At 39.1% G+C, this 13,419-nt stretch overlaps 1 protein-coding gene across 12 annotated transcripts in view; it reads left to right on the top strand.

Annotated features, from left to right (window-relative positions):
- Positions 1–13,155, top strand: part of SLC9C1 (solute carrier family 9 member C1) — a 138,632-nt gene extending 125,477 nt beyond the window's left edge. For 4 of the 12 annotated variants that reach the window (XM_050778861.1, XM_050778866.1, XM_050778865.1 and 1 more), the window contains 2 exons: positions 2,225–2,310; positions 12,821–13,154. In XM_050778861.1, coding sequence (XP_050634818.1) covers positions 2,225–2,278 — 54 coding nt within the window. In that variant the 3' untranslated portion in view covers positions 2,279–2,310; positions 12,821–13,154. Of the gene's footprint in view, positions 1–2,224; positions 2,316–2,672; positions 2,982–12,820 lie in introns of those variants that run through there. The other 8 variants (XM_050778864.1, XM_050778863.1, XM_050778867.1 and 5 more) reach the window with 4 other exon arrangements.
- The last annotated feature ends 264 nt before the right edge of the window (positions 13,156–13,419 follow it).

Genomic DNA, 13,419 nt, shown 5'->3' on the forward strand with positions numbered 1-13,419 from the left:
TAGGCTCTGTGATAAGTTGAAGATGTTCCTCATCCAAGTGCCCTGGCTTTTAAGAGGACAACACACTTCTCCAGTACCCAAGTTTCCATCCCTCATGAAGGAAGGATGTTCACTCTCTCCAAAAAGTATTTTGGAGACTTCTTGGGAAAAAGTTTCCTCAAACCTTTCCTATTTATTGCCTGTTGAATGGAATTCATGGCAGAATAGCATAAGGGTCAAGTATGAGACTTTCTGGATTTGACTCTAGATCCTACCACTTAATAGCCATGTGACCTTGGGCAAATTTTTTAACCTACATAAGCATCATTTTTTTGTCTACAAAAGAGTGATAATAGCAATACCCACCTCTGTAGAGATCAAAGAAGTGAAAAGTACACTGCACAGTCCTTGGCACAAAGAAGCAATTCCTATACACAGTTTCCATTATTTTCGGCTCATGCCTTCTCAAGACAGGAAACTACTTCTCCAAACATCTTTGACTCTTCCCATATTCTCTGAAAAACATGGATACATGCACCTATTCTAATTCTTCCAAACACAGTTGCTCCTGAAGGCTAGAGAATAGCAAAGGGAAATAACAATAGAAAAATAGATGAGGAGGACATTTAAAATAAAGTATTAGATGACTTCTAGAGCCCATTGACAAGACCATCTTTTTTTTTCTTTTTTCTTTTTTTTTTTTTTTTTAAGCAATGCTACCTTAGCATATTTGGAGGGATCGAAGGAGGGAAACTAATGTTTTTCATGTACCTAGCCTCAAAGAGTGTTGCTTTTCCATCAATTAAAAAAAATCATGGCATGATGGCTGTTAATGAAGCAGGAGTGTGAAAATAAAAGTTTGTTAAATGACACGAAAATTGGCTATTAAGACATGTAAAGAAAATCATCAAATTTTGTTGTTTAGTAGATGCTTTTTCTCCCTGAAGTTAGAACCTGGCTGTGTTAGAGTCAGCTCTCTTCCCAGGATCCCAAAACCTTTTCTCATCACTACCATTCCAGGATTATGGCTTTCTCTTTACGTAATAAAAAGTCCATCAAAGTTGTGGGGGAAGGAAAGACAGATCACACTGTTACTGTGTCTATGTAGAAAGAAGTAGACATAAGAAACTCCATTTTGATCTGTACTAAGAACAATTCTTCTGCCTTGAGATGCTGCTAATCTGTAACCCTAGCCTCAACCCTGTGCTCGCAAAAACATGTGCTGTATCGACTCAAAGTTTAATGGATTTAGAGCTGTGCAGGATGTGCTTTGTTAAAAATGTGTTTGCAGGCAGTATGCTTGGTAAAAGTCATTGCCATTCTCCAGTCTCGAGTACCCAAGGACAAAATGCACTGCGGAAGGCCACAGAGACCTCTGCCCAAGAAAGCTTGGGTATCGTCCAAGGTCTCTTCCCACTGAGACAGCCTGAGAAATGGCCTCATGGGAAGGGAAAGACCTGAATGTCCCCCAGCCCGACACGCGTAAAGGGTCTGTGCTGAGGAGAATTAGTGAAAGAGGAAAGCCGCTTTGCAGTTGAGATAAGAGGAAGGCATCTGTCTCCTGCTCATCCCTGGGAATGGAATGTCTCAGTGTAAAACCCGATCACACATTCTATTTTCTGAGATAGGAGAAAACCACCTTATGGCTGGAGGTGAGACATGCTGGTGGCAATACTGCTCTTTACTGCACTGAGATGTTTGTGTAAAGTCAAACATAAATCTGGCCTACATGCACATCGAGGCACAGCACCTTTCCTTAAACTTATTTATGACACAGAGTCCTTTGCTCACATGTTTTCCTGCTGACCCTCTGCTCACCATTACCCTGTAGTCCTGCCACATCTCCCTCTCCGAGATGGTAGAGATAGTGATCAGTAAATACTGAGGGAACTCAGAGACCAGTGCCAGTGCAGGTCCTCCATATGCTGAGCGCCGGTCCCCTGGGTCCACTTTTCTTCCTCTATACTTTGTCTCTGTGTCTTATTTCTTTTCTCAGTCTCTCGTCTCCACCTTGCGAGAAATACCCACAGGTGTGGAGGGGCAGGCCCCCTTCAAAAAGGTCTATCATCACATCAAGTAACAAAGTGTTTTGAATCCCAGGATGGAGCACACAGTACTGCCACTGCCAGGAGTCCCCAGCCTTGCTCCCTGCTCTGTAGACTGAATTCTACCAGCCCTGCTGTATAAATCTGACCCTTATTAACAGTCTCAGAATTTGAGTCCTGTCTCCTGTCTCAATTTCTAGATGCAAGAGCCTGCACATTTTCTTAATGATCTCAATGACAAAGTTCAACTGTAAGAAGTCCCTTAGAATAAACCTAGGAAAGTCAGGTAAGCCACTCTGGTTTCCTCAGTAGGATCAGGAGCACATCTGTCCCTGGAGATACAGACTTAAGCCAAAGTTACTTGCCCTTTATGTGACAGTGTGAATTATAGCTCTTTCCACTAGTCAGATGATTCTTCTAATTACAGTATTTCTAAGCTGTGATTTAGAGAATTAACTTTAAAATAAGACTCCTTTATCTAGATTTCTGAAAACTTCATAGTATTCTGGTTTCCTGTATATATACTGCTACTTAATCTCACAAATTGGCTGCTCTCAATTTAGCAGGTTATTTTTCAGGCTACCATGTACTGTTGGAAGATATAAAAAGATAAGTTATGACTTCACTTCTCAAGTGTTTATGTTCTAGTTAAGAAGACAAAACCTACCAGAAGGCAATTAACCACAAAGGATACACTGTGGATAACACCAGCTGAAGTTAAAGGAATTCAAGAGAGAAATGGCTGGCTGTGGGAATTAGCAAAATCTTTGTAAAGAAAGGAAGAGGATGTTCATGAGAGAAGATAAAGGAAAGCAAGACTTTTGGGGAACAATGAGGACGACAGTCTGACAGTTAACTGTTCAAAATGTGTCTATGGGGAAATATTTGTGTGTGCATGCTTTATGTGATTTTATGTTACATAAATCATATCACTAAGTTAAAAAATAAAAGCCATCAGATAAATAGGTTTATCTCCATTTTAAAAATGTAATTCTTCAGGCTGGGCATGGTGGATCACGCCTGTAATCCCAGCACTTTGGCAGTCCGAGGCGGATGGATCATGAGGTCAGGAGTTCAAGACCAGCCTGACCAAGGCGGTGAAACCCCATCTCTATTCAAAATACAAAAATTAGCCAGGCACGGTGGCAGATGCCTGTAATCCCAGCTACTCAGGAGGCTGAGGCAGAAAAATCACTTGAACCCGGGCAGTCAAGGTTACGGTGAGCTGAGATCATGCCATTGCACTCCAGCCTGGGCAACAGAGTGAGACTTCATCTCAAAATATATATGTGTGTATACATATAATGTATATATATTTCTTCCATGCCACCTCCATATTTTAAAATGTGGCCATATTTAAAAGTAGATTTAAAAGCTTAAAATACCCTTTGAAAAAGTATTTGCAAGATGAATTTAATGGCAGATTAGAGGCTTTCAGTGTGCCTCAGCCACTTGGAAATAGCAAGATAGTGCATAAAAATTACCTCCGTGAGCATAGAAGGAAATTCAAGAAGGAAAATGGGAATCCACTGGAATCATGAGGGACACCCCAGATCCCAGAGAGGAGAACACTGGCAAACACCCCCCCATGACGGCATCTACCTCATAAAAGTGAGTGAAGCCCCAGTATATGAGAGAAGTAGAGAGCTTCCCTTTGTGACTCATCTTTCTACTGGAGATCCAAGCAACCCAGGCCAAGGGAGACCACTTGGTTTCCCCCTAGACCTTGAGTTAACTTAGGAGAAAGGCACTGGAGAAAGTTGTAGACATTTTCCCAGACCTGGGATGAGAGCAGGATGCCATTTTTAATCCAGTCACATGAAAAGTCAGTCATTCTTGGGTGACTGAGCAGTGTGGCTATGCAGGCATTTTAGTCTCAAGCCAGAGACTGAACACCCTGTTCTGGAGCAGAACACTGCCAGAATTGTGGAAAGTGCCTCAACAGTAGGTGCTAGAATTGTGCTTTTCCCCATTGCAAGTCTAGGGTAGGAGGAAAACTGCTACACCTGTATTTTCTCCCAGGTAGTGAGACTTGCAGCCAGGGCCAGCTTGGCAACCAGGAACTTATCTGTATGTGCCATTGCTAGGTGCCTTATCCTGCTCCCCTGAGACTGTGGTGCAGTGGGGCCCTCTCTGCTCAAACTCCAGGTAGAAATACAGGTATTTGGAGCAGTCATTCTCCTTGTTCAGCATCCTAAACCATCCCACCCTTCCTGGACACAGATCATGGTGCAGTGGGGCTCCCTCTGCTCCCTACCCAGTCAGATCTCAGGTGTTCAGAGCACCCGTTTGCCTTGTTCAGCAGCTTGAGCCACATAACCCTTTCTGGACATAGATCATGGTACAATGGGGCTCTCTGCTTCACACCCAGGCAGACCTCCAGGCATTTGGAATACCCATTCACCTGGTTCAGCAACCTAAGCTGTGCCATCCTCCCTAGACATAGATTGTGGTGCAGAAGGGCTGTCTCTGCCCCAAGCCTAGGGAGATCTCCAGACATTTGGGGCACCTGTTTGCCTGGTTCAAGAGCCTGAGCCACCCCATCCTTTCTGCACATAGATCATGGTACGGCAGGGTTCTCTCCACTTCACACTTAGGCAGATCTCCAGGCATTTGGATTACTCACTCACTGGATCAGCAACCTGACCCACCCCATCTTTTCTGTGCAGAGAGATCTGGTGTGTGGGACTCTCTCTCTGCTTCATGCCCAGGCAGATCACCAGGCATTCAGAGTACCCACTGACCTGGTTCAACAGCCTGAGCCACCCCACCCTTCCTGAATCATGATGCGCTGGGACTGTCTGCTCCAAGCCCAGGCAGATCTCCAGGCATTCAGATTATGCACTCACTGGATCAGCAGCCTGACCTAACTGCTCCCTGCTCTTCCTGTGCAGATATTTTGGTACAGGGGGACCTTCTCTGCTCCATGCTCACACAGATCTGCAGGCATTCAGAGCACCTGCTTCCTTGGACCAGCACCCTGAGTCATCCTACCCCTCCTGTGCAGAGGTCTTGGTGCAGGGGGGCCATCTCTGCTCCACACACAAGCAGATCTCATGCATCTGAAGCACCCACTCTTCTAGATTAGGAGCTTAGGTTGCCCCACATCCCTGTGCAGAGAACTCAGAGCCAAGGTTTCCCAACTTCATTCCCAGACACACCAGTGAGTACCTGAGGACACCCACTGGTTCTCTGTTGGCACTGGTTCTTGCACCTGCTATCAGGAGACCTGCAGAAAGACCTGCCCAGTCAAGACACACCCTTTATGGCTCCTACTCCCCATCCCCTCAGGGCTGAGCAGAGAACTCAGACCACTGTGCATATTAGGAATTAGTCCATTGCCTAAAACAATAGTTTCTGCCAGTAAACATGGATCAAGTATATACCTAAACACATTGGCCACAGCCAGCTCTTACTGTAAGTGCCATCTACACGCTTGTAGGATGAACTGAACAGCCCAATATAAAACCTGCCAAAAGTCTTATTAAGACATAGAGCTATAGTAGCAAAGCCAAAACAGCATTCTGTATAGTCATACCACCTAGGGAGTGGGGAAAAGGGAAGGGAAAAATAAAAAAAATAAACTAATAATAATATTGTTAAAGGGAAAAAAGGAAAATTCTACTCACATGAAAAGAATTACAAAAATTAGAAGTGCCAGTGTCTCCAGATGAGAAAGAACCCATGCAAGAATTCTGGCACCATGAAAAATCTGAATGTAGTAACACCACCAAAGGATTGCACTAGCTCTCCAGCAATGGTCCCTAACCAAAATGTAAACTCAGAGATACAGATAAGGCAGTCAAAGCATGGATTGTAAGGAAGATTAATGAGATCCAAGATGAAGTTGGAAATTAACACAAAGAAACCTTAAAACAATCCAGGAAATGAAAGAAGAGATAAACACTTTAAAAAAAATCAATCAGGGCTTCTGGAATTGGAAAACTCACCCAAAAATTTTCAAAATACAATTGAAAACTTTATCAATAGACTAAACCAAGGAGAAGAATGAATTTCAGAGCTTGAAGACCACTCTTTTGAACTAACCCAGTCTGCCTGAAATAAAGTTTAAAAGAATTTTTAAAATGAGCAAAGTCTTTGAGAAATATGGGATTATATAAAGAGATCAAACCTATGAATTATTGGCATTCCCTAGAGAAGGAGAAAAGTCAAACAACCTGTAGAATATATTTCAGGAAATAATTCAAGAAAACTTCTTTAATCTTGCTAGAGATGTAGATATCCAGATACAAAAACCTAGAGACAGTATACAAAATGAACATCCCCAACACATCACCAGACTGTCCAAGGTCAATGCCAAAGAAAAAATTTTAAAGTCAGAGAAATAGGGTAGATAACATACAATGGGAACTCCATGAGGCTAACAGCAGACTTCTCAGCAGAAACCTTACAAGCCAGGAGAGACTAGGGGCCTATATTCACCATTCTGAAAGAAAGAAAAAATTCCAACCAAGAATTTCATATCTTGCCAAACTAAGCTTTATAAGCAAAGGAAAATTAAAATATTTTCCAGACAAGAAAGTGCTAAGGGAATTCATTACCATGAGACCACCCTTACAAGAGACTGTTAAGAAAGTTCTAAACAAGGAAACAAAAGAATGGCACCTGCTACCACAAAAACTCACCTATGTACATACCTTGCAGGCCATATAAAACAAAAGCACAATAGAAACTGCACAATAGACAGCTAACAACTTCATAGTAGGATCAAAATTTACATATCAATATGAATCTTGAATGTAAATGGTCTAAACACCCCCATGTAAAAGGCATAGAGTAGCACGTTGAATTTAAAAAATAAGACCTATCCTTCAAGGAACCCATCTCACACATAATGACAGCAATGAGCTAAAAGTAAAGGGCTAGAGAAAGATCTACCATGCAAATGTAAAACAAAAAAGAGCAGGGGTCACTATTTTTATATCAGATAAAACAGACTTTACATTGGAAACAGTAAAAACGGACAAAGAAGTGCATTATGTAATGATAAGGGATTCAATTTAACAAGAAGACTTAACCATCCTAAATTTACATGCACCCAATATTGGAGCACCTAAGTTCATAAAACACATACTTCTAGATGTATGAAAAGGCTTAGATAGTCACACAATAATAGTGAGGGACTTCAACTCCCCACTGACAATATTAGACAGATTGAGGCAGAAAAGTAACAAAGAAATTCTGGACTTGAACTCAACACTTGGACCTAATAGACATCTACTGCATACTCCACCCATCAACCACTATATTATTCTCATCTGCACACAAAAAATATTCCAAGATTGACCACATGCTCATCCATAAAGCAAGTCTCAATCAATTCAAAAGAATCAAAATCATACCAACCATACTCTTGGACAGCAGTGGAATAAAAATAGAAATGAATGCCAAGAAGATCTCTCAAAACCACACAATTACATGGAAATTAAACAATTGACTTCTGACTGATGTTTCAGTAGACAATTAAATCAAGGCAAAAATCAAAAAAATACTTTGAAATAAATTAAAACAGAGACACAACATACCAACGTCTCTGGGATACAGCAAAACTAGTGTTAAGCATAAAGTTTATAACACTAAATGCCTACCTCAAAAGTTAGAAAGATCTCAAATTAACAGTCTAATTTCACAACTAGAGGAACTAGAAAAACAAGAACAAATGAGCTACAAAGCTAGCAGAAGAAGAGAAATAACTGAAATCAGAGAACTGAACAAAATTAAGACAGAAAAATCCATACAAAGAATCAATGGAAATAAAGTCGGTTTTTTGAAAGGATAAACAAAATCAGTAGATCACTAGCTAAATTAAAGAAAAAAGAGAGATCCAAATAAGCACAATCAGAAATGACAAAGGTGACATTGTAACCAATCCCACAGAAATACAACAGATCCTTGGAGACTATTATAAACACCTCTACACACACAAACTAGAAAATATAGATGAAATGGTGTATCAGTCCATTTTCGTGCTGCTGATAAAGACATACTTGAGACTGGGCAATTTATGAAAGAAAGAGGTTTACTGGATTTACAGTTCCATGTGGCTGGGAGGCTTCACAATTATGGCAGAAGGTGAAAGACACATCTCATACAGTGGCAGACAAGAGAAGAGAGCTTGGGCAGGGAAACTCCCCCTTATATAATCATCAGATCTCATAAGACTTATTCACTATCATGAGAACAGCACAAGAAAGATGTCCCCATGATTCAACTACCTCCCATCAGGTCCCTCACACAACATGTGTGAATTTAAGATGAGATTTGGGTGGAAACACAGCCAAACCATATCAAATAGATAAATTTCTGGGACCACACAATCTCCCAAGATCGAATCAGGAAGAAATTGAAAAACTGAACAGACCAATATCAGGTTCCAAAATTGAATCCATAAAAAAAAAACCTACCAACCAAAAAAAAAAAAAAAAAAAGAAAATGCCCAGGGCAGATGGATTCACAGCCAAATTCTACCAGATACACAAAGAGAAGAAGAGCTAGTACCAATTCTACTGAAACTATTTCAAAAAAAATCAATGAGAAGGAACTCCTCCCTAACTCATTCTACAAAGCCAACATCACCCTGATACCAAAATCTGGCAAAACACAATGAAAAAAGAAAACTACAGGCCAATATTCCCAATCAACATAGACGTGGAAATTCTCAACAAAATTTTAGCAAATTAAATCCAGCAGCACATCAAAGAGTTAATATACCATGATCAAGTAGGCTTTATTTCTGGGATGCAAGTCTGGTTCAACATCCAGCAAATCAATAACTGTGGTCCACCACATAAACAGAATCAAAAACAAAACCATATGATCATCTCAATAGACATAAAGGAAGCTTTTGATAAGATCCAATATCTCTTCATGATAAAAAGCCTCAACAGACTAGGCACTGAAGGAACACACTTCAAAATAATAGGAGCCATCAAGCTCCTATTATTTTTGGGACAAGTCCACGGCCAATATCATACTGAATGGGCAAAAGCTGGAACCATTCCCTTTGAGAACTGGAACAAGAAAAGGATGCCCATTCCCACTACTCCTATTCAACATAATACTAGAAATGCTAGCCAAAGCAATTAGGCAAAAGAAAGAAATAAAAGTCATCCAAATAAGAAAAAGAAGTCAAACTATTTCTCTTTGCAGGCAATATGATTTTATATTTAAAACACCCTAAGGACTCTACCAAAAGGCTTCTGGAGGTGACAAACAACTTCAGCAAAGTTTCAGGATGCAGAATCAATGTACAAAAATCAGTAGGATTTCTATACACCAATGTTCAAGGTGAGAGTCAAATCAAGGACACACTCCCATTTACAATATCCACACACACACACACACACACACACACACACACACACACACACACACCTTAGGAATACATGCAACCAAGGAGGTAAAAGATTTCTATAAAGAGAATGACAAAATACTGCTGAAAGAAATCACAGATGACATAAACAAATGAAGAAACATTCCATGCTTGTGGATTGGAAGAATAAATATTGTTAAAATAGCCATACTGCCCAAAAAAATCTACAGATTCAACACTATTCATATTGAATTACCAACATAATTTTTCACAGAATTAGAAAAAAATGGCTGTGTGTGGTGGCTCATGCCTGTAATTCCAGCACTTTAGGAGGCCAAGGCGGATGAATTGCAAGATCAGGAGTTTGAGACCACCCTGGCCAACATGGTGAAATCCCATCTCTACTAAAAATACAAAACATTAGCTGGGTTTCATGGTGGGCACCTGTAATCCCTACTACTCAGGAGGCTGAGGCAGAAGAACCACTTGAACCCAGGAGGCAGAGGTTGCAGTGAGCCAGGATCACGCCATTGCACTCCAGCTTGGGTGACAGTGCAAGACTCTGTCTCAAAAAAAAAACAAAAACAAACAAACAAAAAAAAACAAAAAGCCAGGACATCACAATACTATAAAAGCATAGTAACCAAAGCAGCGTGCTACTGGTACAAAAACAGACACATAGACCAATGGAACAGAATAGAGAACCTATAAACAATCTAGTCTTCAACAAAGTTGACAATACAAGCAATGGGGAAAGGACTCCCTATTCAATAACTGGTACTAGGATAACTGACTAGCCATATACAGAGGAATGAAACTGAAACTATTTCATTCTTTCCCCTACCTTTCACTGTATGCAAAACTTCACTCAAGATGGATTAAAGGTTTAAATGTAAGACCTCGAACTATAAGAATCCTAGAAGACAACCTAGGAAGCACTATTCTCCACACTGGCCTTGGCAAATAATTTATGACTAAGTCTTCAAAAGCAATTGCAACAAAAACAGAAACTGACAAGGAGGACCTAATTAAACGAAAGAGTTTCTGCCCAGCAGAATAAACTATCAATAGAATAAACAGACAACCTACAGTGTGGGAGAAAATACTCCCAAACTGTGCATCCGACAAAAGCCTAATATCCAGAATTTATAAAGAACTTAAACAATTGAACAAGCAAAAAACAACCCCATTAAAAATGCATGAAAGACATGGACAGATGTGTCTCAAATGAAGACATATAAGCAGCCAACAAACATGAAAAAGTGCTCATCATCACTAATCATTAGAGAAATACAAATCAAAACCACAATGAGATACTATCTCACACCATTCAGAATGACTGTTATTAAAAAGTCAAAAACAACAGATATGAGGAGGCTGCAGAGAAAAGGAAATGTATACACTGTTAGCGGGAATGTAAACTAGTTCAGCCACTATGGACAGTAGTTTGGAGATTTCTCAAAGAACTTAAAACAGAACTACCATTTGATGCAGCAATGGCATCACTGGGGATTATATATACATACAAATTATTCTAACAAAAAGACACATGCACTTGCATGTTCATCATAGCACCACTTACAATAAATAGCAAAGACATGGAATCAACTGAGGTGTTCATCAGTGGTGGGTTGAATGAAGAAAATGTGGTTCATATATGCCATGAAACACTATACAGCCACAAAAAAGACCCAAATCATGTCCTTTGCAGCAATATGGATGCAGCTGAAACCCATTATCCTAAGTAAATTAACAAATATTGCATGTTCTCACTTATAAGTGGAAGTTAAACATTGGGTACTCGTGGATGTAAAGATGGCAACATTAGACACCGGGGATTTCTACAGAGGGAAGGGAGTGAGGGGTCAAGGGTTGAAAAACTAACTGCTGGGTGTTATGCTCAGTACTTGGGTGATGGAATTATTTGAATCCTAAGCCCATCATAACGCAATATACCCAGGTAACAAACTTGCACATGTATCCCCGGAATCTAAAATAAAAATTGGAAAAAAAAAGATTTTTTAAAAATTATTGCCCAAAGAATACTTTCATATATTATCAGCAGATATTCTCTTTTTTGTATATTGAATTTAAGTCAGAATGATTTAGGTAATGTTTAATGCATTAATCTCTTTTACCTCAAGAAAGTAATACTGTCATAGAAAGCAGAAGGAAATATAAGGAGGTGCTGGAGATTGATAATCTTCTTGGCAGGAGGACACCCAAGTCAGCAGTTTCTTATATAATCCTATAATAATAAAAGCAGTTCAAGAATGGTCCAAAAAAAGAATTAATTACTTACAATAAGATCAATATCTGTACCTTGGAATAATGTGTACAAGATGATTAGGAAAACACTGTAATTTCAACAGGCAAACTATGAACAACTAATTCAAGTAAAAGACAATACCTAACAATGGGGAAAATAGTAATCTAAGAAATGCAAATTTTAAAAAAATAAAGTATTAGCATTTGCTTTTTTAATTGACAAATTTTTTATTCATTGGTAAAATCTATTTCCTTTGAAATAGAAGAGGAAATAGATGAAAATTGAGAGATATTGATTTTCTCATATTTTGCTGGTAGAAGAGTAATAACAACTTGTAACAAAGTTAGAAGAATGCTCACACACTTTGAATTAGTGATTATACTTCCAGGGATTAATCCAAAGTAAATTATTCTTACAGTAAATGTGTATAAAACATCCAAGGCACCACTACTTTTAATGACAAAACAAAGAGCTCAAGTGTCTAACAACAAGATTGTCTACAGAACATCCATATGAGGAAATATCATGCAACCATTAAAAGGGTTGGTTGTACAGGTCAATGTAAAATATGAAGAAGAAGGCAAAATATGCAACATACAACACATACACATCTTTTGACATGAAAAGGGTCTCGAAAAGATCAATACAAATTAATTATGGAATTAGAAGGATGAGAGTAGGAGTGGTTTTGTTCACTTCTCTCATTTTATGTGGTTCTATTGATTTTATAATCAAAAACATGATTATGAAACTGTTAAACATTATTGAAATATAAATTATTTGAAAGTTATTTATTTCTTCTTAACACCCTTTGCATTCAGCAATACTGGTTTGATGAGAGGGGGTTTTTATAGTCTGAACTGAAGCTCAATGAGTGGTAATGGATTAAGTCAATCCTTCTCACAATGGACAATCCTCCTCCTGACAATCCATAAACTATACCTGTTCATTTTAGCAGGCATCAGTGGCTTTTCAGACTCTGACTCCTAGGTTAAATCATTCTGCCACCACTCTATGAATGACAAGGGATTCACACTCACATGCTCAATTCCTTCCTTGGCCTTAGCAAAAATGACCAAGTGTTTCTTATGGGAATCAAATTGACCCTCTAATACATCCTACTCTGGGTTGTAAGTCAATGTTGAAAATACCAAAGCCCTCTATGCTTTTGTTTTTTCTTTGCACTTCTATTAGGAAAGAGTGAGACTGTTATGAAGACTGAAGCATGTATTAATACTGTGGCTATGAGAGGCGTCCTGCTGTAGAAACACACTTCCCTACATCAAGGAGCAACATCAAGTTGGATCCTATGTGGACGATCTTGGTGCTAAGCAGAAAAGAAGTTTGGACCTTGAGACCAGCCAGTTCAACACATATACTTTTTGCAGAATTTCCTTGATTTAAAATATTCGTTATTTTAAATATACAAAACATTTTAGAAATTCTTAGAGTAAATTTTAGTCTTAGAGCCAGAAAATAAGCTTATAGTCATCTAGATATTTTGCATATTGCTCTTACAGCAATAATGGTTTGGTTCACTTTATGAAAAATAAAATGTATTAAAATATAGTTTAAATGTTGTTCTTGATCCAAGTATTGATTTGTTTCACTCGTTGCACTTCACTCATCTCGGTAGCTCTCAGAGAATTATAATAGTGAGGAATGAAAACTGATTCAGACTGAATCCGGCAACTTAGGCCTAAGTGAAACTTTCAGTAATCATTTTATTCACCATTATACTCACAGTAATGAGCACAATGCCTGGCGTGTAATTTGAGAAAATAGTCTTAACA

This window comes from Macaca thibetana, chromosome 2 (assembly GCF_024542745.1).
Source record: "Macaca thibetana thibetana isolate TM-01 chromosome 2, ASM2454274v1, whole genome shotgun sequence".
NCBI lineage: Eukaryota > Metazoa > Chordata > Mammalia > Primates > Cercopithecidae > Macaca > Macaca thibetana.